Genomic DNA, 26,683 nt, shown 5'->3' on the forward strand with positions numbered 1-26,683 from the left:
GGATTCAACAGAGCCCTCCAGTGCAATAAAATGAAAAATCACCATTCCTTCCTGTCCTTTTAAATAAAATTTTACTAAAACTAAACTCCTCGGGGATTTAACTTAATAGCACAAATCAGAGATTTATCTGCTTTTAAGCTACCTTTACACTTCTTGGAAGAAAGAGTAGATGATTCTGTTCCTCGCAGCGGCCATTGGTCTCAGTGAGCGCTGCCTGTTTTGACTCTACCTTTTTGTTCAGACTAAGCTGATAGACTTTGAAAAGACTCTTCAGAAATCTCAAGTCATTTCCTTATAAGATGGGAATTGCATTCATCTTTTCAAAGCAGCAGTGCCTCTGCCCTGTCCTCCCCACGAGTACTTCAGGGCGTACCCCTATTTCCTATAAAGCTTCCTGCCCACCTGTTTCACTTTTTTTTTTCCTTCTGCACTTATTGCTTTTACCGCTCAGAAGGAGAGCAAATACAGACTGAAAAGAATTTTGATAACTTTATGCATGATTTTATATGGGATTATAGGAGGAAAATGCACACGGAGAATTGATTTGCATACAAATTAACAGCACACTTCCATTTTTTCTTACAAGCTCTTTGCCCTGTTGAAAGGCTACAACTGGACAGACAGAGTAACCTACGGGCTACCTCAGGGAGCACAACAAGCTTTGCCCAGGCAGTGTCCTGCCGGCATCCTTTAATGTTGCTTTTATCTTTCTGGGTCAGGAAAGGGGGTAGGGAGGGAGGGAAGTGCTTTTCCCTGTCCCACATGCTGCTGGAGGTCTTTGTCAAAGCTCTCACATAGCAAGGGACTGAGGGAGTCTGTGGCCCAGACGCTGATACAGGGATCCGCCTCACTCACTACGTGTAGAAGATGGCAAACATCCTTTAAAAGAAGACTTTTTTTAACAGTTTGTGATTTAGCCTGTAACACAAGTGGGGACCTGTGTATGGAAGTACCTGCAACGTGCTAGTAGTAACATCTGAAACATCTAGTCCCCATAATATTCTGATACATGTTTTCAGGAGGAAGGGTGTGTTTTCTTCAAAAACTAGCTGATGTTATTAAATTCTCTTCTTTTTTTGGATATTATATAAGACTTTCCTTTTCTATAAGCACAAAGCTTATATCTCTACTTGCTGTTCTCAGTTCACTGAAATCTCTAGTACAATCAAGTCTCCCAAATCATCTGAAAGACACCACTTACATGATTGAGAACACCTGTAATCTGCTTGCATACATTTCCCTGCTTCTGAAGGCATGGAGGTTTGAGCCCTGAACCATAAATTCTTGCACAGCCTTTTTTCACTTGAACCTAATGAACAATATGATATGTTTGTATCTGTGCCTAATATGTACAGTGTCAGGATTGTTACATGTGTATCAGTCAAGGGGTCCGTGAGTGGCACTAGTAGAAAAGGTGCTTGTGGGACCAGAGGCAAGGAGAGGTACAGAGGGGTTACCCTGTCAAACTAAGAATCAGCCTCGTCTGAAGCTGACAGCTAAGAAGAGTCCGTGTTTGCGAGCTTGCTTGCTCGGGTTGTGAGCATCGAGGGCAGGAGAGAACGAAACTGAGAGTGAGTACGGGGAGAAGAACACAAGAGGGTTAAACTGAATTATTTGTACTGTCCCACTCTGAAACTGGAGTGTATTCCTTCCCCTAGCTCTCCTCTCTGTCTGCGAGACCATAAGGAAAAACTTCCCATACCAGCAAAGTGAAATCACAGCCCTGTTTGGTTTAAGGACTTTTAAGAGGAAAATGCTGGCTAAAATAAAAACAGCAGTAAGGAAAGGGAAACTTTGCAGTAACTAAAAATAAAGGCACATCACTTCACAAGATTGGTTATTGCATCTGTCCAGAGTTTGGAATTCCAGACATTGGGGTCGAGAGGTCACCCAAAGGTTACTTTTCTCCCAGTCAAGAACAAACACAGCGGAATTGCACACCAACGTCTTTTCCCAGCCCACTTGAAGAGTTGCCAAAGCTGCTCTTGGATGTGTTCGCAAGTGACGCAAAAATCTATTCTTAAACACAGGCAGAATATACATCAGTCACTTAGCACAGAAGGAAACCATTAACATCAAAAGGGGTGGAGTAGAGAGGCTTTTTATATTACCAACTGCTTTCATAAATTTAATGCTAAGTGGAAGAATGTGATTGATTTGTGTGTGTTCTTTATCTCTCGTGAAAGGCTAATGCATTGCTTTGGTGCAGCGGTGCTGTTGCAGAATTGTATAAATAAAATATGGCAGAAAACCAAAATCTGAAGCAAATGCCCTATTTTTTTGCCTGAACCACATTTCCATAATTTTGGTTTGTAATACATAAGCAAACTTCTTTTTTTAGAAGTATTGAACTCTAGCTGAAATTCCCAAATGCTCCAAATAACATGGTAATATTTTAAATGCTTTACCATATTTAGCTTCAAATGACTGTCATTATTAAATAAAGTTAATTCTTCCAAATAAACCTAGTGAAAGTATGAAGCGTACCCAAAAAGAACAAAACCGCTGTGACTCAGATTGTTTGTATTTGTTTTATTTAGGAGAATTTGTGGGAATTTATGTTTTACTCCCTTAACGTCTATCTTGCGTTATTGCAGATGTTGTACGTAGACAGTTTACTTTTAGTAAGTCCTTGCAGAACCTAATGTCCTTGCAGAACCTAACGTTTCCTTGAATGGCGAACAAAAAATTCAACCCAAGGCTTAATTAACTTGTTCTTTTGTACCTTTTAAATTTCATTTGATGCGGTTAAGGTTGGTCCTGAATAATTGTTCTCTTGAATTCTTAGTTAAACACATTAGGAGCAGCTATAGTACTTTGTAAAAAGAAGTGTTTAAAACACCCCCATCATTTGACATGTGTGGACCCTGGGGCATTGAGTAACAAACTGAGAAATCTAAAGAAGTTCAAAATTTAGCATACTGTATTTTCACATGGGGTGTGTGGAGGACGCTTGCACCACTCTGCTCAGTATCCTGTCTGCTTCTGACCTCCATCCTCTTGAGCCATCCTGCTGTCCTCCAACAGTTGTCCTACCTCTGACACTGAACGCTGTCTGAGCGTGCAAGTCGCGGAAGGGTTGTCACGCACTGGGATATTTAATAGGCTCCACGGTATCAGAAGTATGAACTTGGAGAGAAAGTACTAAGCCATTTCTTCTCTCAGCAGTTTTTCAGCTTCAGTGTAACTTAAGTAATGGGTACTTTAGAGGAGTGCTAAGAAACCATAAAAACTGAAATGAAATATTTTAGTGACTTGACAGAACAAAACTGCTACATCTCTCGCCTCTACCTGACTACAGCTTGGACATGTAAGCCATACTAGTGTAGTTCCTAGAGCTTATGCAGAAGTGAATGTGAAATGTATAGATAAAACACTATGGGAAAACTGGAATATCATTTCAGCCCTTTTTGCACATACTTAGCCTCTACAATTAAATTTATCCATGAGCTTTAAAATGAACCAAGAAGATTCAGCCTAGTTTTCCAACAAAATCTAGATCATCTTTTCAAAATATCCTAAGTTGCTAGAGTAGCAAAAGTGCTTCAGATAGATTTGTTGTAGTCTCTTAAATGGGCTTGAGATGTACACAGATCTGCTTTTCTTTTCTAGAGCAATGTTGTGCTGTTGCTGGATACGAACAATGGTGCCCTTCGCCGACTTCTGCTCTTACCAGATGCTCAAGAGTCTCCTAAGAGAACATCTTGGTGGAGCAGCAAAGAAGAGATGGTGAGGAATAGCACCTGCCTTTATTATATGAAGTTTTTTTTAAAATCAAAGCTCAATGTTGGAAAAACTGCCCCAGGATCATTTTTCTTTCTGTTTTTACAGCCTAAGCACTTAATTGTTTATTCTTAGGTATGTTTAAATGCCTTACGCATAAAATAGCGTTGTTATGGAATAGTGATATGAAAAATATAAATAAGTTGTACTGTCTGAGGATATGTATCTTTAAAATATCCCTCTTTGGAGTGAGAACTGGGAATAACAGAACATTTTGTTACAAGGGATTACATCCAAAATAATGAACTCAGTTATGATGCAATTATATGACCTGGGACAAGGCAGGCTAGATAGCATTTTGAGAGGTAGTTAATGCCGTGGATTACTCCAAATAAAGGAAAAATGTAGTACACTTTCAGGGGAGTCAGGGAAAGTCACTGGGATGAATCTAACAAACACTAATTTCTGAATGGCCTATTTTTATACAGAGCAACTACAAAATGTGCCGAGAGTTTTCACACAAAAACTGGCTGGTGTTCTACAAAGAAGCAGGGTGAGAGTAAATTATATCCTTGTATTATATTGATTTATAACAGATCTCCTCATCTACATCCCTATCTGATTATTCTTTTCTTGGCTTCCAATTTTACAGAAATCGCCTTATTGTACTGGATGTATTAGAGGGTCAAACTCATACCATCTCGCTTCCGATCAATCTGAAATCTGTTTTCCTGGTGGCTGAAGACCGGTGGCTCTTGGTGGAAAATGAAACAAATCAGTTAGTTAAGCCTAGTTTTCTTGATGGCATTATTTCTTGTTTGTGTCTTGCTTATGTTCAGGAGTTGGACTCAGAGTTGTTTTTTCAGTTTGTGAGACTGGCTAGACTTAAACAGTTGGTGTTTAACATGCAGATTTGCTCTGGTGAAAGTGCAGGTAGGCTTTTAGAGTAGGAAATGAACAGGATATGCCTGCCTGAATTCATGCCTCTGAAAACCTAGACTAGCTTTGATTGTATGCATGTTAATACTGGTTTTACTGAGTTGGTATTGATCTTTAGAAATGAGAATGTTGGTGGGCCTAGCTTTGGAAATACAGCAACATCGTCCAGAGTTAGTGCCTGCTTGCTTTACTTTCATGGTCATGGGAAAAAAATATTACTCTGTTGTCTTATTTTTATAAATGCACATCAAATAAAAGTGTGTAAATAGTTACCAGAAGACAAATCTGCCACTTACTGGCTTACCCTTTCCTATCTCACAGATATTCGGGAAATCGTATTTAGTTTTAGCAAAAGGTGTTGATAACCTTGTTTATATAAATGTAGAATGTTTTCACTATTTCAGAAGATGAAAGTCCTTGTTTAGAGTTACAAGCTTAATCAGGACTTATTACAACTGTGTATCCTTTACAGGAAATTTCTTTTAACCAAGCGTGCCCATATGGAAGCTGAAGACAGTGAGGTTTGCCAGTTGTATGCATTGACTGAAGAGCCAGCTGACATGGGATTTGGCTTAACAACAGGTATTGAATGCAAGCTTGGCTTGGGTTTTTTTTAGTTTTGTGGGTTTTGTTTTTTTTTTTAATCATTTCTGTGTTTGCAGCTGCACAAACAAAGCTCTTTTACTTTAAAGGTCTGGGTAACCTTCTCTCTGATTCTCTTTTTGTCCTCCCCTTATCATGTTTGGTTAATAATAACTTTTCACAAAGCATGGCAAATTCCATGCTCAAACTTCAGGGTGTTTGAATAAAGCATCTTTGTTTCATTGTAGCATGTAAGACCCTCAGTCATGGACTTTCAGGAAACGTACAAGCATATAGAATGGAAAAGGAAAAAAAGACAATTAGGCAGGAATCAGAACATAGGAATAGAAGGAACCAAATACGTTGATGAGTCCAGTCTGTACGCTGTTGCAGGTCTGTTACACACACTCAGAAGAGCTAGAAGACGTTTCCCAACACTTATAAAGACACAAAAGACCTACTGTTAAAACAGAACAGAATTCACAGTTTCTAAAGTTTTGCAGATAGCGTGCAGGAGGCCATTGAGACCATCACACCTGTGTTAAAAGACGGGGAATTTGTTCAGTAAAATTCCCAGATGGTGCTAGGCACTGGGGCGTGCCTTAGCTACAGAAGAGGGCAGAAATCTCTAATGGTCATCATTCTGCCTGGTAAAATCTACATATCATCAGATCTGATGACATTTTCTACCCTGAGCATTTGATCACGGTGCACAAAATCTTTAGTCTATCTGGTTTAATAACACTGGAAGTACTCATGCATCCCACCTAACAGTTTATAGGTTTTGGCTTGTCTCCAGTGTGTCTCAGAGAGACAGAGGGAAAAAAATAGAGAAACCACTTTATATCTGTTGAAGAGGGAAAAAGTTTTTTCCTAGTCCCTGTGGCTAGCGTAAGTATGAAAAATGAGATTAACACAGTGTAAACATGATACAAGCAAATGTTACTGACAAATAACAAATATGGCTTATTTTACACAAACAGCAACAAATTGGATACCAAAGACTCTAACCACAGCTTAAATATCTGGGATCCTTTTTATCTCTCATACAGTTTACTCTATCAACTTATCAAGCTCCATCAGAGCACAGTAGTTTCCTTCCTCTTACTACCTTATTTAGAAACCATTATAGAGTATCATTCCTCAGATGGGTAGAAACGTTATTATAATTTCCAGTCTCAAAGTATTTGTGGACAGTTTATTGCTGCATGCTTTTTGTGCTATTTTTATCCTTTGTTATCTTATTTCTTCACTTCCAATCTAAAAAGTTATCATATCCCCTCTCCACTTTTTTCCAAATCATCCAGCAAACCCCGAATGTAACATCTTCAGCCTGTTCTCATTCTTTGAGGCAGAACCTGTGGCAGGACAACTAAGAAAAGGTAGACCAGTGTGGGTTTGCCATTGACCCAAACCAGTAGCCCATTCATCCTCTGAGGGAGGAAAGATTTTCTCCCAGTGCCAGGTAAACGAGATAGTCTGCCCATTGAAGTGGAAAATAAAGATAGTGGATTCTGACTGTGTTGATAATTTGAAGCAAGGTAAAAGGCTGTTACAGTTGCACAGAATAAAATTTAGTTTTCCTTAGCTTAAAGAAAAAGAAAACTAGACCATTATTTACCAGAAATGTGTTACAAATAACATTATTTAAATTGCAAAGACAGCAAGACAGCTACCAAGAAATGTCACGTTGACACTTACCTGTGCAAACCTACATTTTGCCTTTTTGTGCATTTGCATTATAACAGTCTTCAATGAGATCACATGCTGCTCTGTTCCATAGGCTTCCTGCCTCATTTGCACAGTAGAGGGCAAAATTAAGTGGTATAAGCAGCTACAAAGCTAGTATTTCCTGATTTTAAGTACTTAACTTTACAACAATAACATTATTTCCTGACTTCTTTTCTGTGTTATAGTACAGTATAATCAAATCTTCTGCTTTTTAGTAATTTTATGCTCAAACCAATAGCAGTGATCAGTGCTCAGCACTGTTACAGTTAATATTGTTTCCCATTGCACATCTGGATTTAATGACTTTCATTTTGTTTAATTTCCCTGTTTAGCGTCAGAACTGTGTGTGCCGCATGCAGTTTCAAGTGACCAGCTATCTTCAGAAAACCTCAGTGCAGCTGTGGGACAAAAGATCAGCTCCCCCAACAGGATTTTCTCAGACGAACATAATTATGCTACTATTGTTATTGGTTTCCCAGACCTCTTGGTAAATACTCAGCATTATTACACAATGAAGTAATGTGATCTCATTTATTCTGTAACCAGTTAAGTACCTGTTTACCAGATGATATGGAAAAAGAAGGGAATGACAGTAAATGACAAATTCATGTAGTTTACACCATTTGGTAGACTGGTCTAATCTAGAGGGATTTTGGTGGCGTTTGAAATAATAAGAAATTGGACAACATACTGTCTAGCACAGACAAAATTCATTGTAGGTAAGTTCTGGATAGTGCTGGCTAGAGGAATATTTTCTAAATCATGTGTTTTTATAGATTTTTAATTAAATATAACCACTGAGAAAGAGGATATCAGTATCATTTTGAACTGTTCAGTGTGAACTTTTTGCTCTGTGTAGCAGCTAGCAAGACTCTAGATTTAAGAAAAAGAAAAAAGATACAGAAAATAGTAACAAAACTATACAGCCCCTTCACTATTTAATAATGTCATTAAGTGTAAATACTGCATGTAATTGTGCTCACTGCTGTGACACAATTAGAAAAGGACCAGAAAGGAAAGTGAAACTTAACAGTGTAATGACTGAGGCTGTTGCAAGGAGTGGAGGTAAACATAGGGAAAATAAAAGCAGTATGTTTAATTCTTTGGATTTATTTATATTTACAACCTAGTGATACATAAAAAGGGTGGTGCTTATGGAATAAATAATTCTATGTCATGTTTGCTTAATAAATTGGGGCAAATTAGAAAAATTAACTGTTAACAGACATGAATTTTGGGAAAGCCAAATGATTGAAGAAAATACTCTGAAATCCAAAATGATTCAAAAATATGTTTTTTTCAATAAGACATTCCCTGTCTTTGCAGTTAGCTTTTGAGTTTTACTTGGTTTGGATTTATATTACCAGATTCATTATACTAGCTTTTCATATTATTTATAATAGGTGTGAGTTTATTGCTGGAAAAGGGAGGTAGTCCAGAGGAGAGAATATTAAATATGCTACACATTTCAGTACCAACACTGGTGATGAAGCATTTTGCTCTCCCTGATGTAGACTGAGGCCCTGTCTTTCCTTACACATGGTTTTAGATGTCCATGTGAATGTCAAAGAGGGAGTGCTAAAGGTGAGTGTGAGGGTGGTGGGACAAAACTTCAGATTCAGTGTTTAGTGTTAATGGTGTAGGTATTCAGTATGAACAAGGTACCTAAGCTCTTATTGATAGTAGCAATGCTCAGCTGACCAAACGTAGAGGCCTTCTTCAAGATGAGATGATTTATTCTCTAGGTTCTGTTGACTATAGCGGGAGGTGAAGCACCTGGCTCACATGTGGACACCTACATTTATGTTTCTGGACCTGGAGACAAATCGCAGCCTTAATGCCTAGCTTTGAATTCATTACTGAAATATCTGTTTGCATTTATCTGCAGTAGTGGAAACTTAGATTATGGTAACAGCTTGTTACATAGGTTGATTCCAGATTAGGTTATTTCAATGCTTTCTGTTCCTGGTTCAACATGAAAAAAACATGTTGATTCAACTTCAGATCTTCAGAGAGTCTCAATTCCTAAAACTTGTGTGGGTGGTCTGTTGTTTTTCACTCCTATAGGAGTGAAACCTATAATCCAGGTCTTTTCCTTGTCATGTGGTGACCTGAGAGGTAACCACAGTAGCACCATTTGATGTGAAACTAGATAAGAAGCGGAGCTTATCGAGAAACATTTGTTCTTAGGCTCTATAATAGTAACATTTTGTTCAGTAGACTCCTTCTCTCTTGCAGTCTCCTAGTGAAGTGTATAGCTGGAAAAGAAACTCCTCTCTGAGTCGCAAACGTGCTTCTCCTTCTGATCCATTTTATTATGGAGCCCGGAGGAAAACAGCAGCTGCAAAACAAACCAATTGTGTAACTTTATTGGCTTCTAATCAAATAGTCAGAATTTTAGCACCTGGAGATGTGCCTTTGAAAGACATTTATCCAAAAGGTAAGAGGTTCATATACTTGTGCTGCAACAATTGTACACGCTTGTTTTTGTTTCGTAAACTGCAATTACTCATGAATTTTTCCAAAATGTTTTTAAAGGATCACAAAGCAAGCATTTGAGGAGGAATGAGAGTAGTTGCACTCATTTGTTAAATTAATTTGGATCTTGTTAACATGCTGAATTAGAATTCTGAAGAATTAGCAGGCTACTTATACTGTGAATATCCCAGTAGATGGGATCTCCCTCTGTCCACACTGGGAACCAGCTACAGGAATACGATCATTCCAGTTCAGCAATCGGCCTTCACCAGTATTTCCAACTTCTGCTCAGTGCCACACAGACACACAGTGATAAGACAAACCTGTTGAGCATTTAGCTCAGTATGCTGTCTCCAGCAGGGCCAACAGGAGAGGTTATTTTGGAAATGCATGTGAGCCTGGCCACTTCTGTGTCTTTCCCTTCATACTTTCTCAACATTTGCAGTTGTTTTGCTAGGGATGTTGCAGGGGACTTCCCTGCCTTAGCCTTGAAATCTCCTTTTATGGACTTGTCCACAGGTTTGTGTGGTCCCTCTTTGAACTTGGGTGTCTCCACAGCAAGCTCACAAGTTCACTACTCTGTGTGATCAACTGATCTCCTACCAGGTTTATCAAGTGCCCCTCGTTCTAGCATTGCAGGGTTGGGTGAATTGGTTCTGCATTCACCTTAACCATCACCTTCATGACTTTGTCAACTTCAGTCACATCTGCCTTTTCTCCAAAATGAAGAGACCCAGGCTTTTTAGTTCTTCTCTTATCCAAGAGAACGTTGCATGAGCAACATTCACGTACAGCAAAACCATCCTCCACTTGTACACTAATAAAGCAGGTATAGACTACAGACCTTCAGATTTTTTTGTACTGCCATGCCAAGCTTTCTGTTATCATTGCATCTCTAGCTTCTTCAGCCAATAACTAAAAGTATACCAATTAGTGCTAAATAACAGCATTTGTGAGTTTTGCATTAATTACCTTTAGAAATCTCCAAGGAAAGGTCACTATCAAAAGCGAAAACCCACAAAGTATTTGTATATGGTAGAACGGCAATTTTTTTTAATTCATCAGCACAAGAAGCTATTCCTGATTTGCTCTATATGTGAACTCTCCGTCCCAGAATGAATGCTTTATTCCAAATTAACTCCCTTTTACAAAATAAATGGTCTAATAAGTCTGCCCTTGTTTAACGCAGATTAACTTCCCTGTGTAGAGAAATCCTTTTATTTTTTACTGAAAGGATGAAACATTTACTTGACTAGAGAAGCAAAGTCAAGGATATAAACAGGATAGAAAACTGAAGTTACGTACATTTGTAAAGAAAAGGTTAGCTTTTAAAAAGATTAAACTTAAAACTAGTTAGAGTTAGCATGATGATCTTGAAACTAATTATACCACTTCAGACTGTAATCTTCTCATACTTTATAAACTGCTGAAGGGTCAGAGTGGGTAATTTTTTTTAGGCCTTCATGGTAAAAAAACCAAAATATCTGACTCTGAAGTGGATGGTGTAAAAATTCAGCAGGTAAATCTGAGCTTTTGTTAAAATTAGTTTATTAATTTGGGACTGAGGGAGGGATACAGTGCTTCCAAATGATACCTAAAATTGAGATCTTGACAGTTATTTCTAAAAGTCTCTTAAGTTGCTGTGGTATGTAACGCTTTATAATGCTGGATTAATAGAATTAAAAAACAGGGGACATTCTACATGAATCCTGGATACTAGTGACTTCAGCAAATGATCTGTCTGAGAATTGGCTTCTGTCTGACTGAGCAATTTAATTTATATCTGTTGTTATAGCTGAACAAGATACTAACTTTTTTTTTCCCTCAACTATGGTGAAATATATTCATGAATAGTGATTGATAGCTTCAAATTTATAGAAAATTTTATGAGGTATAGTTTGTACAGTGCTTTATGGCCATTTAAGTGGAAAGATTGAAGGCCTTCTTGAAGATCATTATCATTGATTTTTCTTTTCTAAATGACGTTTTAATTTAAGAATTACCAAAATTGATCTTAATGGAATCATGTTTAATATGACCTTACTGATACAATTAAATTGGACCTGAGCAAGACTCTAGGTTTTCTGTTCCGTAGCCTTTTTTCAGGACTTCAGACATTTCCATTTATCAGTTAATGGTCAGTTTTTCTAGTGGAGGAGGAACTATGAGCGGAGTCCTACAAAGACCTGTGCTACTCAGCATGGTCATGAAAAAAATAGAAAAATGAATCAACATTGAGGTGACAGTGTTTGCTGATGATACTGGTTTATTATTCACAGTAGAAAGGATTCACCATGAAGGATTACAGAAGGACTACAGTGCTGACTGCAATAGAAATAGCAGATGAAATTCAGTATAGATAAATATAATGTGCATGAAGGAAGAAAGGAAGAGTCCTGATTCTGCATCTAAAATGATGGGGCTGATCACTACATCTTAGGAGCACGATTTTGGTGTCATGATAGATAGTTTCATTAAAATATCAGTTCAAAGCTCAGTAGCAGTCAAAAAAGGCAAATCAAATGTTAAGAATTACTAGGGAAGAAACAGAGAAAAAACAGAACATCTTTGTGTTGTTGCGTAAACCCACGTGTCCTTAACACTGTGTAGTTTTGGTCCTCCATCTCAAGGTGGGAGAACGTAGATGCCCTGTGTAAGGTAATCACATCAGCCAAATCTGCGTGTGGAGACAAGATCAGGAAAGAGGCATATGGTGGAGTTCTACAAGAACATGTATGGCATGGAGATGTGGAAAAAGCAACAATTTTACACTTGGTACCAGAGTTAGGGGGCAGCTAATGAAGCTGGTAGGAACTTCATCAAAACAAACAGAAAGGGGTGGTTCTTCCCAACCTGTGAAACTGCTTCCCAAAGGACGTTCTGAATGCTGAAACATGGATCCAAAGGAAACCTGGAAAAACTCATGGAAAGTTACTAAATATATAGACATAAAACCACCACGTTCAGCTTAAGAAGCCCCTAGATTGGAACTGGTTGGTGACTTGAGGAAAATACCATGTGCGCATGTCCTTTCTTACACTTTTCAAGCATCTAACTACTCTTGGAGACAAGATACTAGATTAGAGGGATCTAGTATTGCCATTGTTATGGCATGAATCCAAAATCCTTCCAAGTGAAAAAGGGAATACAGAAGAAAAGAGACATGCATTCATGTAGTCACTTCAAAGGTGACATTATAAGGTACTGGTCCTTACTGTGCCCATTTGAGATCCAGTATTTGCAACCCTCTCTGCTGGGCTATTGTTTCTTCTGGGGTTTGCCTCTCAATCTCACTAATTGACAGAATATTTAATTAAATGTACATTTAGCTGCTACCAGGAGCTGCTTAACAGTCTTGGTCCCTTGGAGATTCAGTGTTGGTTATTCCTGATTGTGCTGCATAATTCATGGGAGCCTTTGGACATTTGGTGATTCATCTGTGCTGCTGTTTCTGCACTGGAAATCTGTAGTTACTTACCTATGACAGTTGTATAAGGCTTCGTTCATAAGTCTTTATATCCTTTCCTGGGAGATGGTATAGTGAAGCAAAGGCATCCTATTACATAAAATCGAGTATGTGGCAGTCCCTTGAAGTTCTTGCACTAATGTCTTATGTTGCCTTTGAGACGTTGTTTTATATTTTGCTTCAGTTTGCATATCTATCAGGCTTTGTTTCTCATCTTTTTGGACAACTAGTCAGTTCTGGCACACGGCCTTCCATTTCTATTTATAATTCAAAGTACTCAGCCAAACTCTAGCATACTCCAATATGTATTACCAAAACTGTTCCAGGAGCAACAAGCAAAGAACTAATTTCTTTTATGTTTTATTGGAACTGTAAACCAGCATAATAGTTATGTTTGAAAAGAAACTATAACAAGTAATAATTTCCCCAAAGACTGCCCAATAGATGTATGGCCACAAAACATAAACTCAGACAAGAGATCATTGCAGAATCCAGCAAATAAGTATTAATGTTTATTCTAAAAACAAGGCTATAGAAATGAGGGCTACTTGAGAGCAAATATTTACTTGGGTTCTCAGCACTTGCTATATATGAATATAAAATAACAGTCTATTACTGAGTGTGTATCTCTATTAGTATGACAGTAAGTGGAACAACATGTAGCGTAACACACACAGTTACAGGAATAACCTCAAGCCATCATCTGGTCCACCTATTTATATAGGGACAGGATGACACATGTTTAGACTCTTCTTAACTGATGTTTGTCAAACAGTTGGCCTATTGCAATGCTTCACTCACCTTGTATAAGAAAAGCTTTTCCTAGTATCCAGCTTTTTTTGCTGTAAACAAAACTGAATACTTCATGTCACCTTCACTCAGTCAGGATAATATTGCTTTCTTTATAAGGATCTTTTCGATGTGCCCAGTATCAATACAGGCTGGGGGATGAAGGGATTGAGAGCAGCCCTGCCAAGAAGGACTTGGGGGTACTGATAGACGAAAAGCTGGACATGAACCGGCAATGTGCTCTCACAGCCCAGAAAGCCAACTGTATCCTGGACTGCATCAAAAGAAGCGTGGCCAGCAGGTCGAGGGAGGTGATTCTGCCCCTCTCCTCTGTGCTGGTGAGACCCCACCTGGAGTACTGCATCCAGCTCTGGGGTCCTCAGTACAAGAAGGGTGTAGACCTGTTGGAGTGGGTCCAGAGGAGGGCCACAAAAATGATCAGAGGGATGGAGCACCTCTCTTACGAGGAAAGGCTGAAAGAGCTGGGGTTGTTCAGCCTGGAGAAGAGAAGGCTGCGGGGAGACCTTATTGCAGCCTTTCAGGACTTAAAGGGGGCTTATAAGAAAGATGGGGACAGACTTTTTAGCAGGGCCAATAGCGATAGGACAAGGGGTAATGGTTTTAAACTGAAAGAGGGTAGATTCAGACTAGATATAAGGAAGAAATTTTTTACAATGAGGGTAGTGGAACACTGGAACAGGTTGCCCCATTGGATGGGGCTCTGAGCAACCTGATCTAGTTGTAGATGTCCCTGCCAATAGCAGGGGGGATGGACTAGTTGATCTTTAAAGATCCCTTCCATCCCAAAGCATTCTATGATTCTATGATATGATGGGACATTTGTTTTTTCAAAAAAAGTCTCTTTTTAGAAAAAAAAAAAAGAGTTAATTCCTTACATTTGTCCTTGTAGCCCGTCTGTTCTAACCTCTTTGCCACCCCCCGGACTATCTCACATGTCTTATGTTTTCCTTAAAGTTTGATGTCTAGAGCTGCGCGTAGCTATTCTTTTCCGTTGGGACTTCAGCAAAAGAGGAACAAACTGCACTTGTTTAGGTCTGATGTTCATGTTTCATTGTAAGATTCTTGACTGCAGGTCAGGGGCCTGGCCAGTTGTTCCTGTGTTGCATTTAAACATTTGATAACCTTTTCTTCAGCTTCCTACTCTGCAATCCTTTGTCTTTTTATAATTTAATTTGGTTGATTTGTGTTCTCTCTAATTTATTAACTTAATTTTAAATTCTTATCCCACAGTTCTACTCCTTCCAGTTCAGTATCAGCTCCATGTTCTAGATCTTTATCAGAATTTTTAATGTGTATCTTATTCTCCATTAGTACCGAAAGAGAGAGCACATTTTAAAACAGTAACAAAATCTAACCAAAACAAAAAAGTACTCTGTGTCCCACAAATCTGCATTTTCCAGACTTTTTTTTCCTATTTCCAATGTGTTTGATATTTCCATTTTTATGAAGATGAGTAAAGTCAACAGATGTGCTACTGTAGATATGCATAATATAGATATGTAGATACAGTAGATATGCATGAAGTGCTGCTGCGGGATCTTCTTTGTACTCATTTGAATGCTAGATCCCCTTATACCGCTGATCTTGCTGGTCTTTTCTGTGTGTGCTGTGTGCAAGCATCAACAGTTCTGCAGGTAACATCAGTTTCTCCATCATTTCAAGGAGGTGAAAGATATGTTGTTTCAGAAGGAAATCTAGACTTGCTTTCATCTTGTGACAATGATATTTTATACCCATACTATGCAGTGTAATTCGGTCTTCTGGTTTCTTTTCTGAAAAACTTAAGTTCCTCAATTTATTCTAGGGAGATGAAAGCCATCTCCTAACTGGAAGCCACTTCTGAGCCCAGGCAGAGTGAACTCATATATTGGCAAAAGCCAATGTAAGCACAGACACGCGCGCGTGCACACACACACACGCACGCAAATTTATTTCTGAGGGAGGGAACCAGAGTATTAGCTGTATTCATTAAACTGTCTATAAGCAGAATATTAAATGCCTGATAGTCTAGGGCTATTTACTATGAAGTTATAAAATCTTTGCATACTGAGAATCTACCTGCAAAAAGAATGATTCAATTTAAGGAACAACATTTAGGCTAATATTATTGAGAAATTTTCAAGTGGGAATCATAAGCCCAGTGTTTTGAAATGTTCCTCAAATGTTCCTTTAAAGTCAGATATACAGCTGACATTATCTTCAGTGGCAGATAAAAGCAGTGAGTTAGGGATTGTATTAATGCCTGATTAGTGTTTTTGTGAGCACGGCTATCTTTTTGTGTAATTTGACATTTGCTATACAAATGCATTGTTCTTGTATAATTGTGCCTGTCTGGTTGCTCACTATCATAATAATAAAACAGTTCTGTATTTGCAAGTTATACTCCTGTGTTGGATGTGTAAGCTTATCATTTTCTGACAGGTACTGTATAATGAAATGTTTAAATTTAATCTACTAAATGCAAATGCAGTAACCAGTTAATCACGCAGCAGGAAAATAACATGTTTGTTTATTTTCAGATGTCACTCCTCCACAAGCTGCTGGGTACTTGGAAGTAACAGATCTTAACTCAAAGAAAATCAAATACATTGCTATTCCTAGGTAATTGATTTTATTGATTAGAGCAGCCTCTGTCTTACAGGAAAAGCAAAGAGGATATAGTGTGTATTATTACTTCAGGATAAGCAAATATTTCATCTGATGTGGAAAGTAAGAATAATGCATACTTAGCGTGTAAAATTCTGCAACCGTTGTAGCATATTTTCGTCAACATTTTTTATCTGTTTAGTAGGTGAGACCAGTGAAAATGTAGCAATTAATGAGTAAATATGAAAGGTAGCTTTATCTTCTGATTTTCATTCCTTTTGCTCTTTCCATCTCTTCACCCACTTTCTCTTCTACCCTCTGTCATTTTGTTTTGCTAACTTTATTTTCTTTTCCTTTTTCTCTGTCTTTAGAGTCTAAAAAAGGTAGGCAGAATGACCCAGTGCTAGGTGCTAGGAAACCAGGAATCAAGTTCTGGTCCAATATAAAGTTCACCTTGAAAACAACTTGAGCTTCTCTATGTTTTGGTTCTCCCTTTGGAAAATATACATTCCCTCACAAGTATCTTGCATGATACACAAGTATCTTGTATGATACATTAAAATAGCCAGACTATGTGGCTTCTGTATGGTTTTAACATCTATGTCTCACCATTGTAGAGCATATTTACAAATATTCTACGATATAAACATATATTTTGGTTACAAATTCTCATTTTCCACTGCACTAATAATAATAAAGGTTTTTGTTTTAAATAGCAATCTCTCAACTTTGCATGTTTAAATAGCACATGTATGAAACCCATACATCAGGAATTTTATACTTTTTGTTTCAATTCTATCCATTTGATGTTGGTTTTGACAATAGTAATTGATTCTCATTTAAATTAATTCTGCTTCATTAATCATCTGTGGAATTTTTGAATTAATAGAGAATTAATTTTGGACTGTTCCCCATTTTATAATTGATCCATTGGTCTACATCTTACACAGTCATTCAAAAATGTAAGGCATTAACATAGAAGTAGTAGTGCATCACACTTTATTTTACACTAGGATTTTATAAGAAATTACAAAAATTACAAAGCCAAACTTCAACATCGTGACCTTTAACCTAGAATGAGGATTTAAGCTATTTATGGCAAATCTGGGCGGAAGTCCAGATTTAAAAATGTACTTCATTAAGAACTGATAAATGAAGTGGCTTTTCATACATATGAATAGTTCTATGCTAAAATCTAACAACCTTTCCTCCTTCTGGTATAGTTAGCCTGATAAAATGCTAAGATAACTCTTCTTCAGTTGTATTACTACATGGGAATTTCAGTCTTAGGTAGAAGCGATGTGTTACTGCTTCTTTCATCTCCAAAGATTATTAATAGTAGTATTAGTAGAAGTTGCCAAGTCATTGTGCATGTTGTTAACAGTACTGAAAAAATGCAAAGAATCTTTCCTATTTTATCTAAATTTCCTTTTGTATTATGTAGCTATTAGGCCCTCTCTTTCAGCAGTAAATGTTTGTCTGCAAGTTGACTGTTTAAAACAGTGCTAAGATTCTCTGTGCATAAAGCTGTGCCATCTTTAACTGAGTGTTTAAATCTTAATTTTTTATTAAAGCACTAGAGAAAGGTGTTACTTTAAGTTGATGGAACAGTGTTTTCCACAGTGCCCAGGTCATGTTCTCTTCTATTTCTTTTGTAGTTTTGTATTTTTCTATAACACATTTTGAAATTTTTCATATTCTCTGTAGTTTTTTGTAAAGACCGATTTTCTTCAGATAGATGAGATATAGCAGTGAGTTAGACAACACGTTCCCTTCCAGCCTGGTCTTTTATACTGCTTTTTATACTGACAAGTTTCTTTCAATCATATCCACTTTCAGTAGATGGAATGTTTCAGATAAAATAGTGGGTCTGGAGGGCTTAGTTGTAGTCTCTCATGGAATGAGGATGTAATTTCATTTAACTGCCGTCTTAACTACAGAAATACTCATCTTCTTTTTAATTGCAACTTCAAGAAAAATCACATTAATTCTTGTTTTTCAGATCACAATCTCTGTCTCCTTATACATCTTGGCTCTCTAAGATCTCGGATGCCGATGCCCTGTTGGCCCCACTGGGCAAAGTAGGTTTGGTTAGTGTGGACATGGGAGGCGGTGTGAGGCTTTGGGAGACCGGGCTGGACAGCCTCCAGCGGTCGCTGCAGGACTGGAGGAACATGATTGGCCAAGAAGATGGTCGTCCTGTGCAGGTAGGAGTTCACAAAGCTGAAGCGAAAAACATATAGCAAAATGAGTTGCAAATTAGTTTTCAGCTGGGAGAGGGGTCAAGGGAGAGCTGTGTTGAAAAACACTGTGAAGTACAAATATGCCTGCAAGAAAAGCTGAATAGACGTCTTCACTGAAAAAGAAGACACAATAGCTTAATCAGAAAGCTTATTTGTGACCTCTGTAATTATGGTTACTGACAGTCTCTTTGTCTTGCAGTGTTTGTATTTTTGCCAAATTTCAGTACATTTAAATGCAAATCATTTCTTTATCTCCTGCTGATTTTTAACTGCAACTTTCAAAATGTAGAATAATGAAATTAATTTTTAAGGAAAGCATATACTTTTCCAGAGTTCAAATACTTGGAAACACTTATTGTATTTGTACTTTAGAAAAGAAACTTGAAACCTAGGTGGAAGATACCTTGAGTTCACAGTAGTGCCTCCCAGCTGAGCAGAGTTACATGGGTCTCCAAACAGCCATGTTCTCATGTGGAACGTTCAGGTAGATGTTGAAAATATACAGCATATACATGTATGCTGTGTGTGCATGTAGGTGTGTATACACAAGTGTTAATGTACTGGCTAGTATGTATGATCACCACTGCAACACAGAGGGAAAATTCAGGACTGTTCAACTGCATCTTTAATTTCTGTTAGTGACTGGAGAAGGTATCACTTTATTTTGAAGAACTAGAGTGTGCTTTAGGAGGACTTCCCCACTTTTGACTAGGAAGATCCTGTCTCTATCTACCATTGCAATTATTTTTATTTCATTGATTTCTGTAACCACTTTCACAGTATAATAGAATGGGGAAGCAGGATAAGGCTTTTCTAAATTAGATCTCTCTATATTTTTGTTTACAAGATATTCAGGTATCTCAAGTGTGAATGAAATTTATGAGGCCAAAAACATAGCTGCTCTTTCACTTTCTTTTCATACTCTGGGCTCCCTTTCTACAAGATGTTCTGCAGTTACAGAAACTTGTGCAAGAACTGACGTGTTCTTGTTACTGGACCTTAGCAAATGCCTTTTATAAAAGTCATGAGAAAAGGAAACTGTTACCCCGTAGCAGTTTGTGTGGGTGCTTGTCGCTTTACCAGTGCCATTTTTATTACCAGTGCAGTAGCACTAGCACCATCTTATGGTCAGATATATTCGATTTACACCAGCCCAATTTCATCTACTGATACAAGTGGACTAGTAGAAATTAAAAGAGCCAGGAGGAACAGTTAGAGTTTTACTTGTTTTAATACTTTTTTTTTCCCTTTTATTTATCTTTTTTGATAACATGTACTTTTCTTCAACACTATTACTGTACTGTCAATCATAGTCAACTAAATATTAGAGAATACTGGCCTGGAAAGTACACATCAGAAAATTTTAGGTCATTTAACTAGTAATGTCAAGTGACCGCTTTATAAAAAGGCTAAGAAGTTTTCCCACAGTCACAAAGCAATTTTCAAGATCTGTTGTAGAATTTCTCTCTCCTGACAGTCTGCCTCTCTAATTAGTGGGCACATTGCAGGGTAAAATCTTCTTAGAGTATCTTTCTTCTTTCTATCTGTCAACACAGGGTATATAGCTCAAGTCAGTGGTTTGTCAGAACTCGAAATGGCATACTGTTTGATTTGAGCTAAAGGACTGAAACAAAGCCTCCTGTGTGATCTTCAAACTTGTGTGATTATCACTAACTTCTTTTTCTCTACTTTACACACTTTGCTTTAAATGGAAAGATAATGAGACCTAAGAAACTTTGTTTGCAAAAGCATTACAGAGCAACAAGCAATAAATTAAATCTTTTCTTTTATTTTATGTACATCTCCAGTAAGGTAATAGATATGTAGTTACTGTGTAAACTCTATACTTTGCTGTTTGGAGATGAAGGCCTTTACCTTTCCAGCTTAACTCAATTTTTCAATGGACCTAGATGTAAAAGAGTATTAAGGCATTCATCTCTGGAAATGAAAGTATCCTGTTACCTTGAAAACATATTCATGTAGATTCCCTGTGTAAGGTAAACATAGCAAGAACTCCAGTGTTTCCTCTTCTAGAGACAGTTACTTTGCTAAGAAAGCTGCAGCTAAATATTTCCTGATACCTGTTTTTGCAGAATTGGAGATATTTTGCAGCCGCGTGTTGATCTGTTCATTCAAGTGTATGAAAATAACATTTTTTTTCATGAAGTTTCATGCTCATGCTCATGTTAAGTATCTTATAGTCCAATGAGGCATCTCTAATTCCTTGACGAAGCCCATCTTGTAGCAGAAGCTCACTTAAGAAAATTGTCAGTGTTCCACAGATCACTAGAATTCATTCCTCACCCACCCTCAATTTCCCCTTCCCCAAAAGCTGCCATTGATGCATCCCACAAGGCTACTACAGGCTTAGCAAAGCTTGTTAGCCCTTCATGGTGATGTTCTTAGACCAACATGAGACTTGTCTAGGTGGTTGGGAACCACTGTTCTGCAAAATCTCGCAGAATCTCTCTGAAGCTTCCTGACTTTTGAGAGTAAAAAGAATTAGGGGGCTTTCCATATAAATACAGATTCAAAGAACTGGAAACAGATCTTCAACCAGGCTTCAATTGGAACTATTGGTACTATCTTGTAGGGCTGCATTTTGGCTTTCACAAACACATTAGATCTTAGAAACAGTCTGGATATACATAAGCAATGAAACACAGGAAAACAAACAGCTGTTCCACTTATAATCAGTAATTAGGCTCCCTTGATATAATGTGGCAGTCTTCAAAATAGTCAACATTTGTTTTGTATTGTTGATATACTCAGCAGAGTTCAAACTGCTAAAGTCTTGAGGCTACAAAAATGGTTTCTGGAAATATGGTTTATATTTACATAAGTTTGTATTTATATAGGCAGGTCAGAAGTTTTCATCATTTATTGACATTTTAAACTCAAAATATGCCTACAGTATTCTGAAATTGTTAAATTAGAGTGCCTACAATACAATATCTAAAGAAAATACTGGATTTTTCTAAAGCTATGAACTCTCCTTAAAGTCTAAAAACTGTTGAGCTTTTTCAACTGTTCAGTGTTTCTGAAAACAAGTTCACTTCATTATCAAATATCTGAAAAGAATTTGAAAGACAATTTATTTTTTAAATCTTGCCCTAAAAGTTTCATGGCAATAGGCAGACATTTATAAGTTTGTGTTACTTTTTGCATCAAAGGGTTATTGATAGAAATGAAATAGAAAAAACCACTGATTACATTCTGATATAGTTGGGCTGTTGTTTTTCATTAACCATGGTATACTATTATGTCTTATTTAGGTAGAGTACAATGTTAACATAAAAATAATTAAAAGGTGCATCATTTAGAAGTATTTCAATATATGATAAAGCATCGTGCCCGTTAGGCACCTGAAATCTCCTCAACAAAGTCTTTTTTCATTTATACGTGATTATCAGCAAAACCATTTATTTCTGTGTTCATTCCACTTAATGTTCTCTTGTTGTAGACTGTTGCCCAAAATGTTCTGTGCTATGTAAAGATTATACTCAGAATGTCATTGTTCTCAAAAGTCCCAAGACATACCCAAACCTGTTGAGTGCATAAAAATGTACTTGGTCAAACATTACAAAAGAGTTGGCTTGTAATTATGATAATATATATCTGAACCTCGAAATTGAATTACAGTTTTTTTGGCAAAACTTGTGTAGTCTTGATCTGGACAATACCGCCATGCAAAATGACATCCCAAAGCTGAGGATAGTGTCTTGCTATTTCAGTACCAAGATTGTCCAAAGAAGAGATCTGATTGATCAAAAAAACCACATTTTTGGGTGAATCTATGATGATTCTATGATTGTTGTAATCTGAGATTTCTTAGGGGTTTATTTTGGCGGGGTTTTTTGGTATCTGTGTTGTTTGATGTATGTGTGGAACCTGCAGTAGATGCATCACCTCTTCTGTGCATGAGATGAGTTTTTGAAACCGCGGTGTTGTGTGTTTGTCACTCTATATAAAGGCCTAATGAGTTGAGTAGTTGCAACTCTTTTGATTTCCTATGGACTCTTCTCTCTCATTTTCAGTATAGCAAACCTTCCTCATAAACATTCAGGTACCTAGTTGGAAATTAAATCATATTTTCATATGATTTATTTATTTATTATGATTTCATATGATACTTCTTTCCATTTTCCCCATCTTTCTGCTGTAATTCTAAAACAGGGTCAAATCTCCTGGTAGATCTCGGATCTTAAAGCTCAAGGCCTGCCTCTTCTACAGTACACTGCTTCTTCAAGGATGGTTATATTTTGGGTACGTTTCGGGCCTTGGCACTGAAAGGAGACAGGAGTGAAATCTAAGTAAGAATAGGGAAGGCTTTAGATTAAGGTTTTGGGAGATTTCATTCAAGATCTTCTGCCCTGGGGAACTGACTGAGAGAATAGTTTTCTGTCAAAAAACGAATGCTTTTATCTTAAATCGTGATTCCTTTTCCCAGTAGCGCTAGAGGCATGTTCTTTTGGTTTCTGCTGTGACTAGTTAATATTTTACTGAAATAGTGTTTCCAGAAAGCATGAATCATTGTAACTAGCTAAATGGAGAAGTGAAAAAAACCTTACTTCATCCATCCATAACTGTTTCCCTTTAGACACCCCTGAACATTTAAATATGTAATTATTGCAACATCTGGAGCCAGTAAGCATTATCATTGCTTTCCAGGGGAGGGAACTGAGACATAAGGAAGGCAGGTCACTTGTTCAAGTGCACGCTGTATGTCTACGCTGCAGTGTCAGCAGTGGGATAGATGCAGTACACACCCATAAGGATTTATAAACATACTTTGTAGCTGTATTGCCAAGCTGAGTAGCTTGAATGTCCTTGATTGCTGCAATCAGTATGAACATACCTTAAACTGAGCAAAAAATTGCATATATATGCAGTGTAGCCACCTAAGAAAACAAATGTCAACTCTAAATAGCTCGAGCTTGAAACATGCTTGCCTGAGTATAGACGTTATTCAGCAAAACTCAAGAAATGCAATAAATAGATATTTTTCTCAGATTTAAATGGCTGTCTTCATGGTCTGATAAATGATAACAGAACACGTAAGTTATTCTATGTCCTGTGAACAGCGAGAAGACATGAATGTATGGTTCATGTCAGTAACGTAAAAGGGCAATGTATATGTGTTCATCACCAACAGCTAAAAAAATTAAGGGTGATTTTTTTGTGTGTCTTAACTGCTCAAATCATCCATGATGCAAGGGCTTTTTGCTAAAAACATTTTTATGAGTTCAGCAGCACTCAGCAGTAGTTCCCAACAGTCAGACTTTCTTCTGCAATCCATCAGCTAACCTTTAGATCTGATAAGGGCAAACACTAAGTAGCTATTATGGGATGCCAGGTCCATCAGAAGAAATATATTTAAAATGTGTTCCTATTCTACCTAGACTTCAGGTAAAGCCTGTGTTGAACTGGAGTCAAAGTTGAGTACATCTTTAAAGTAATCATAACGCCAAAAATGTCAGGTTTATTCTTGAAGTTAGAAGAAACACAATCATGTTAAATTAGGTGTGGAGGGGTACGCATATGTAGTTGTGTGTGTATATATATATATTCACACACATATATATTTATGTACACATGTTGATACGCACACACACAAGTTCATTTTTTTGCCCAGATGTCATACCTGGACGTCGACTCTCTTGAATTAGAATTACCTCAGGAGATCGTCATAACTTTGTAGGTACCCAGTCCCTCAGGGGCTGTATTTCATAATGAATGGGAATTGGAAGGAAGAGATTAGAGGAGGAGATTTTAGAGCAATTTAGGAAAAAGATCTCAGGATCCCTGTGTTACACACATACTTAGCCATGAGGAATGCAACAATACTTCTCCCTCCTTTTGTCAAGCCCTTGTGTGTAGTCAGCTGGTTAAAAGACCTGTTGGCACAAGTCCTGCCCTTTGTCTGGCTTTTGCACCCAAGGGGTTATTTTAGCTGGTGTATGCCTGATATAGAGCTAGAATGTAGCTGAGGCACCTACCTGGACTCAGAAAATGAGAAACTTTCTGTGGATGCATTCGCAGCCTCCTTTTTCCCAGATACATTTTGATCTCTTAGAATGGAGGGGGGTGGACACAGTTGGACTGGCCTCCCGTTGCAACAGTGAGAGGTTCAGAGCAATCATCATGAAATAGGTGGAGATTATCAGGAATGCAGGATTATACAATATACAAACTATTATCTAGTAAAACCTACAGAAGAATTTTTTTTTTAAAAAAAAAGTGTCACGGTTATTAAAAATCTTTGCAATTTAACTTCTCCATTGTATGGCCAGAACAAGGGCAAGGGGAACTGGCTGAAACGTAGTAGTGCTTTTAGTCCTGAATTAATTATAGTTGATTTTTTGGAAGGACTCTTAGATTTGTTCCTTTCATTCCCTCATAGTGCTATTATAGAACAAAAGAAATGATGTGTAACTGCCTTTGAGTTTTCATAATATGATGTAGGTGCTTTCCTTAGAGGATTTTGGAAATCACCTGTATGGTTGTTGAGGAAATGAAACATTAATAACAGAGAGTCTTGCAAACGCTGTCATTTATGTGAAATGAATAACTATGCTTCCCTTTACAGCAGTCATGCCTTGGTTTATTAAACCCTTTGAAAACATGCTTCAAGTTCAACCAGCTCATGGGAGTTGGTTAATAAATTGTCTTATTAAAATCTTGGCTTGTTTACAGAGAGTCTTCTTTTCTTTCTTACAATTTTTCACTGAAACCTATGCTCACTAAACACCACACAGCCTTCCGTGAGGCTTGGTGGAGTATCAGGAGATAAACATTTACCTCCCAGAGAAGGATACATATGGTCAGCTATACCCTTTACCCTGCTTCTTTCGAGACTGTTTTAGATCAAAAAAAAGCAGCAGGTGTATTGCACTTAATAAATAAGGCTTAGTTTTTACAGGCAAAAGCAGTTTAGTTTTCATTGCTTTAAACAACATTTGCATGTACTTGCACACAAGCAGCTCAGGCAGGTTGCTGTGGCTGTGCTTGGCAATATTGAAGAGTAACAGCAAGGAGAAGAAGTAGGGTCCGCCTCGAGACCTGTAGGCATTTCAGTGTCTACTTCCGAGCTAAGCGTGTGAGCTCCCATTGTAACCAAGAAAGCCCGAAGAGCTCACCTTGAAGGAGACACTGCTGCCCGTAGTGACACCTGACTTACCTGGGAGATCCCGACCTTTCGCTGTCTGCAGTCTGGATCTGAATCCCATTCTCAATGTGCAAGGCATTATTTACGGATTTAAGGAAATGGATTCTTAGACATGGAAGGGGGTTTCCTTTATGCCTCTTTCTGTTATTTGGGCTGAAACCAGAAAATCTGTAGTTGTTTGATTTTCTGCCATCTTTGGGTGACAATCATCTTACTCCCTTCATTGAATAGTCTCATTTATTCTCTTTGTATTCCACTCAACTAATCACACAGAACTCTACATGAATTGTTCACCCTTTAAGTGAATTAATATTTTTGTTTTTATTGAATGCATTCTTTTTTTCTTTTGATTTTCTGAAGCTGCAGTTTGTACTTGAAAGTTAAGGGTATTGCAAGTTCATCTGATGAAATTTATGTTTTAGGTTGGATGTTTATCTGAAGAATAATTGATTCAGGAGTTTCAGTGATCCCAACTTGTTTATATTTACTGTTCAGGATTTACTTTAATCTATACTGACAATTTTAAAATTTTTTTTCTTTATTAAAAGTGACGTTTCACTTTATAACATTTTAACAAAAATACAGCCTTTTCCTGATGTTAAGACTGAACTGGGCAAAGCTGCAGTTGTTGATTCGAGAGAAAAGCATGACCTTTAGCAAGGGTGGCCAGTCCTCCCCACCACCACCCCCGGTTCTGTGTTTTCTACTTGAGACCAAGTAGTTTTTCTGACCACATGAGGGCATCGGTGAGCTAATAACAGTGATTTTGCTCATCTCTTTAATGCTGTCGGTGCAAACCCCATAAATTACGAAAAATACATGCAGTGGTGAGTTTTTGTAAGTTTGGAATAGCCATGTGATGGCATTCTGCAGTCCTGCACGGGATGCTGAAAAATTTAAAATACTGCAGATTACAGAGTTATCTAGTCAATAAGTGGATTACAAAATATGGTCTGA

At 37.6% G+C, this 26,683-nt stretch overlaps 1 protein-coding gene across 3 annotated transcripts in view; it reads left to right on the top strand.

Moving 5' to 3' along the window:
• The window catches only part of VWA8 (von Willebrand factor A domain containing 8), a gene marked incomplete at its 5' end in the record, with an annotated part of 195,231 nt that overhangs the window by 130,682 nt on the left and 37,866 nt on the right, over positions 1 to 26,683 (top strand). For all 3 annotated transcript variants that reach the window (XM_082333521.1, XM_082333519.1, XM_082333520.1), the window contains 8 exons: positions 3,613 to 3,729; positions 4,212 to 4,276; positions 4,376 to 4,501; positions 5,135 to 5,244; positions 7,308 to 7,462; positions 9,214 to 9,415; positions 16,249 to 16,330; positions 18,318 to 18,522. In XM_082333521.1, coding sequence (XP_082189647.1) covers positions 3,613 to 3,729; positions 4,212 to 4,276; positions 4,376 to 4,501; positions 5,135 to 5,244; positions 7,308 to 7,462; positions 9,214 to 9,415; positions 16,249 to 16,330; positions 18,318 to 18,522 — 1,062 coding nt within the window. The remainder of the gene's footprint in view (positions 1 to 3,612; positions 3,730 to 4,211; positions 4,277 to 4,375; positions 4,502 to 5,134; positions 5,245 to 7,307; positions 7,463 to 9,213; positions 9,416 to 16,248; positions 16,331 to 18,317; positions 18,523 to 26,683) is intronic.

Source organism: Platalea leucorodia (assembly GCF_965183815.1).
Source record: "Platalea leucorodia genome assembly, chromosome: 2".
Taxonomy (NCBI): Eukaryota; Metazoa; Chordata; class Aves; order Pelecaniformes; family Threskiornithidae; genus Platalea; species Platalea leucorodia.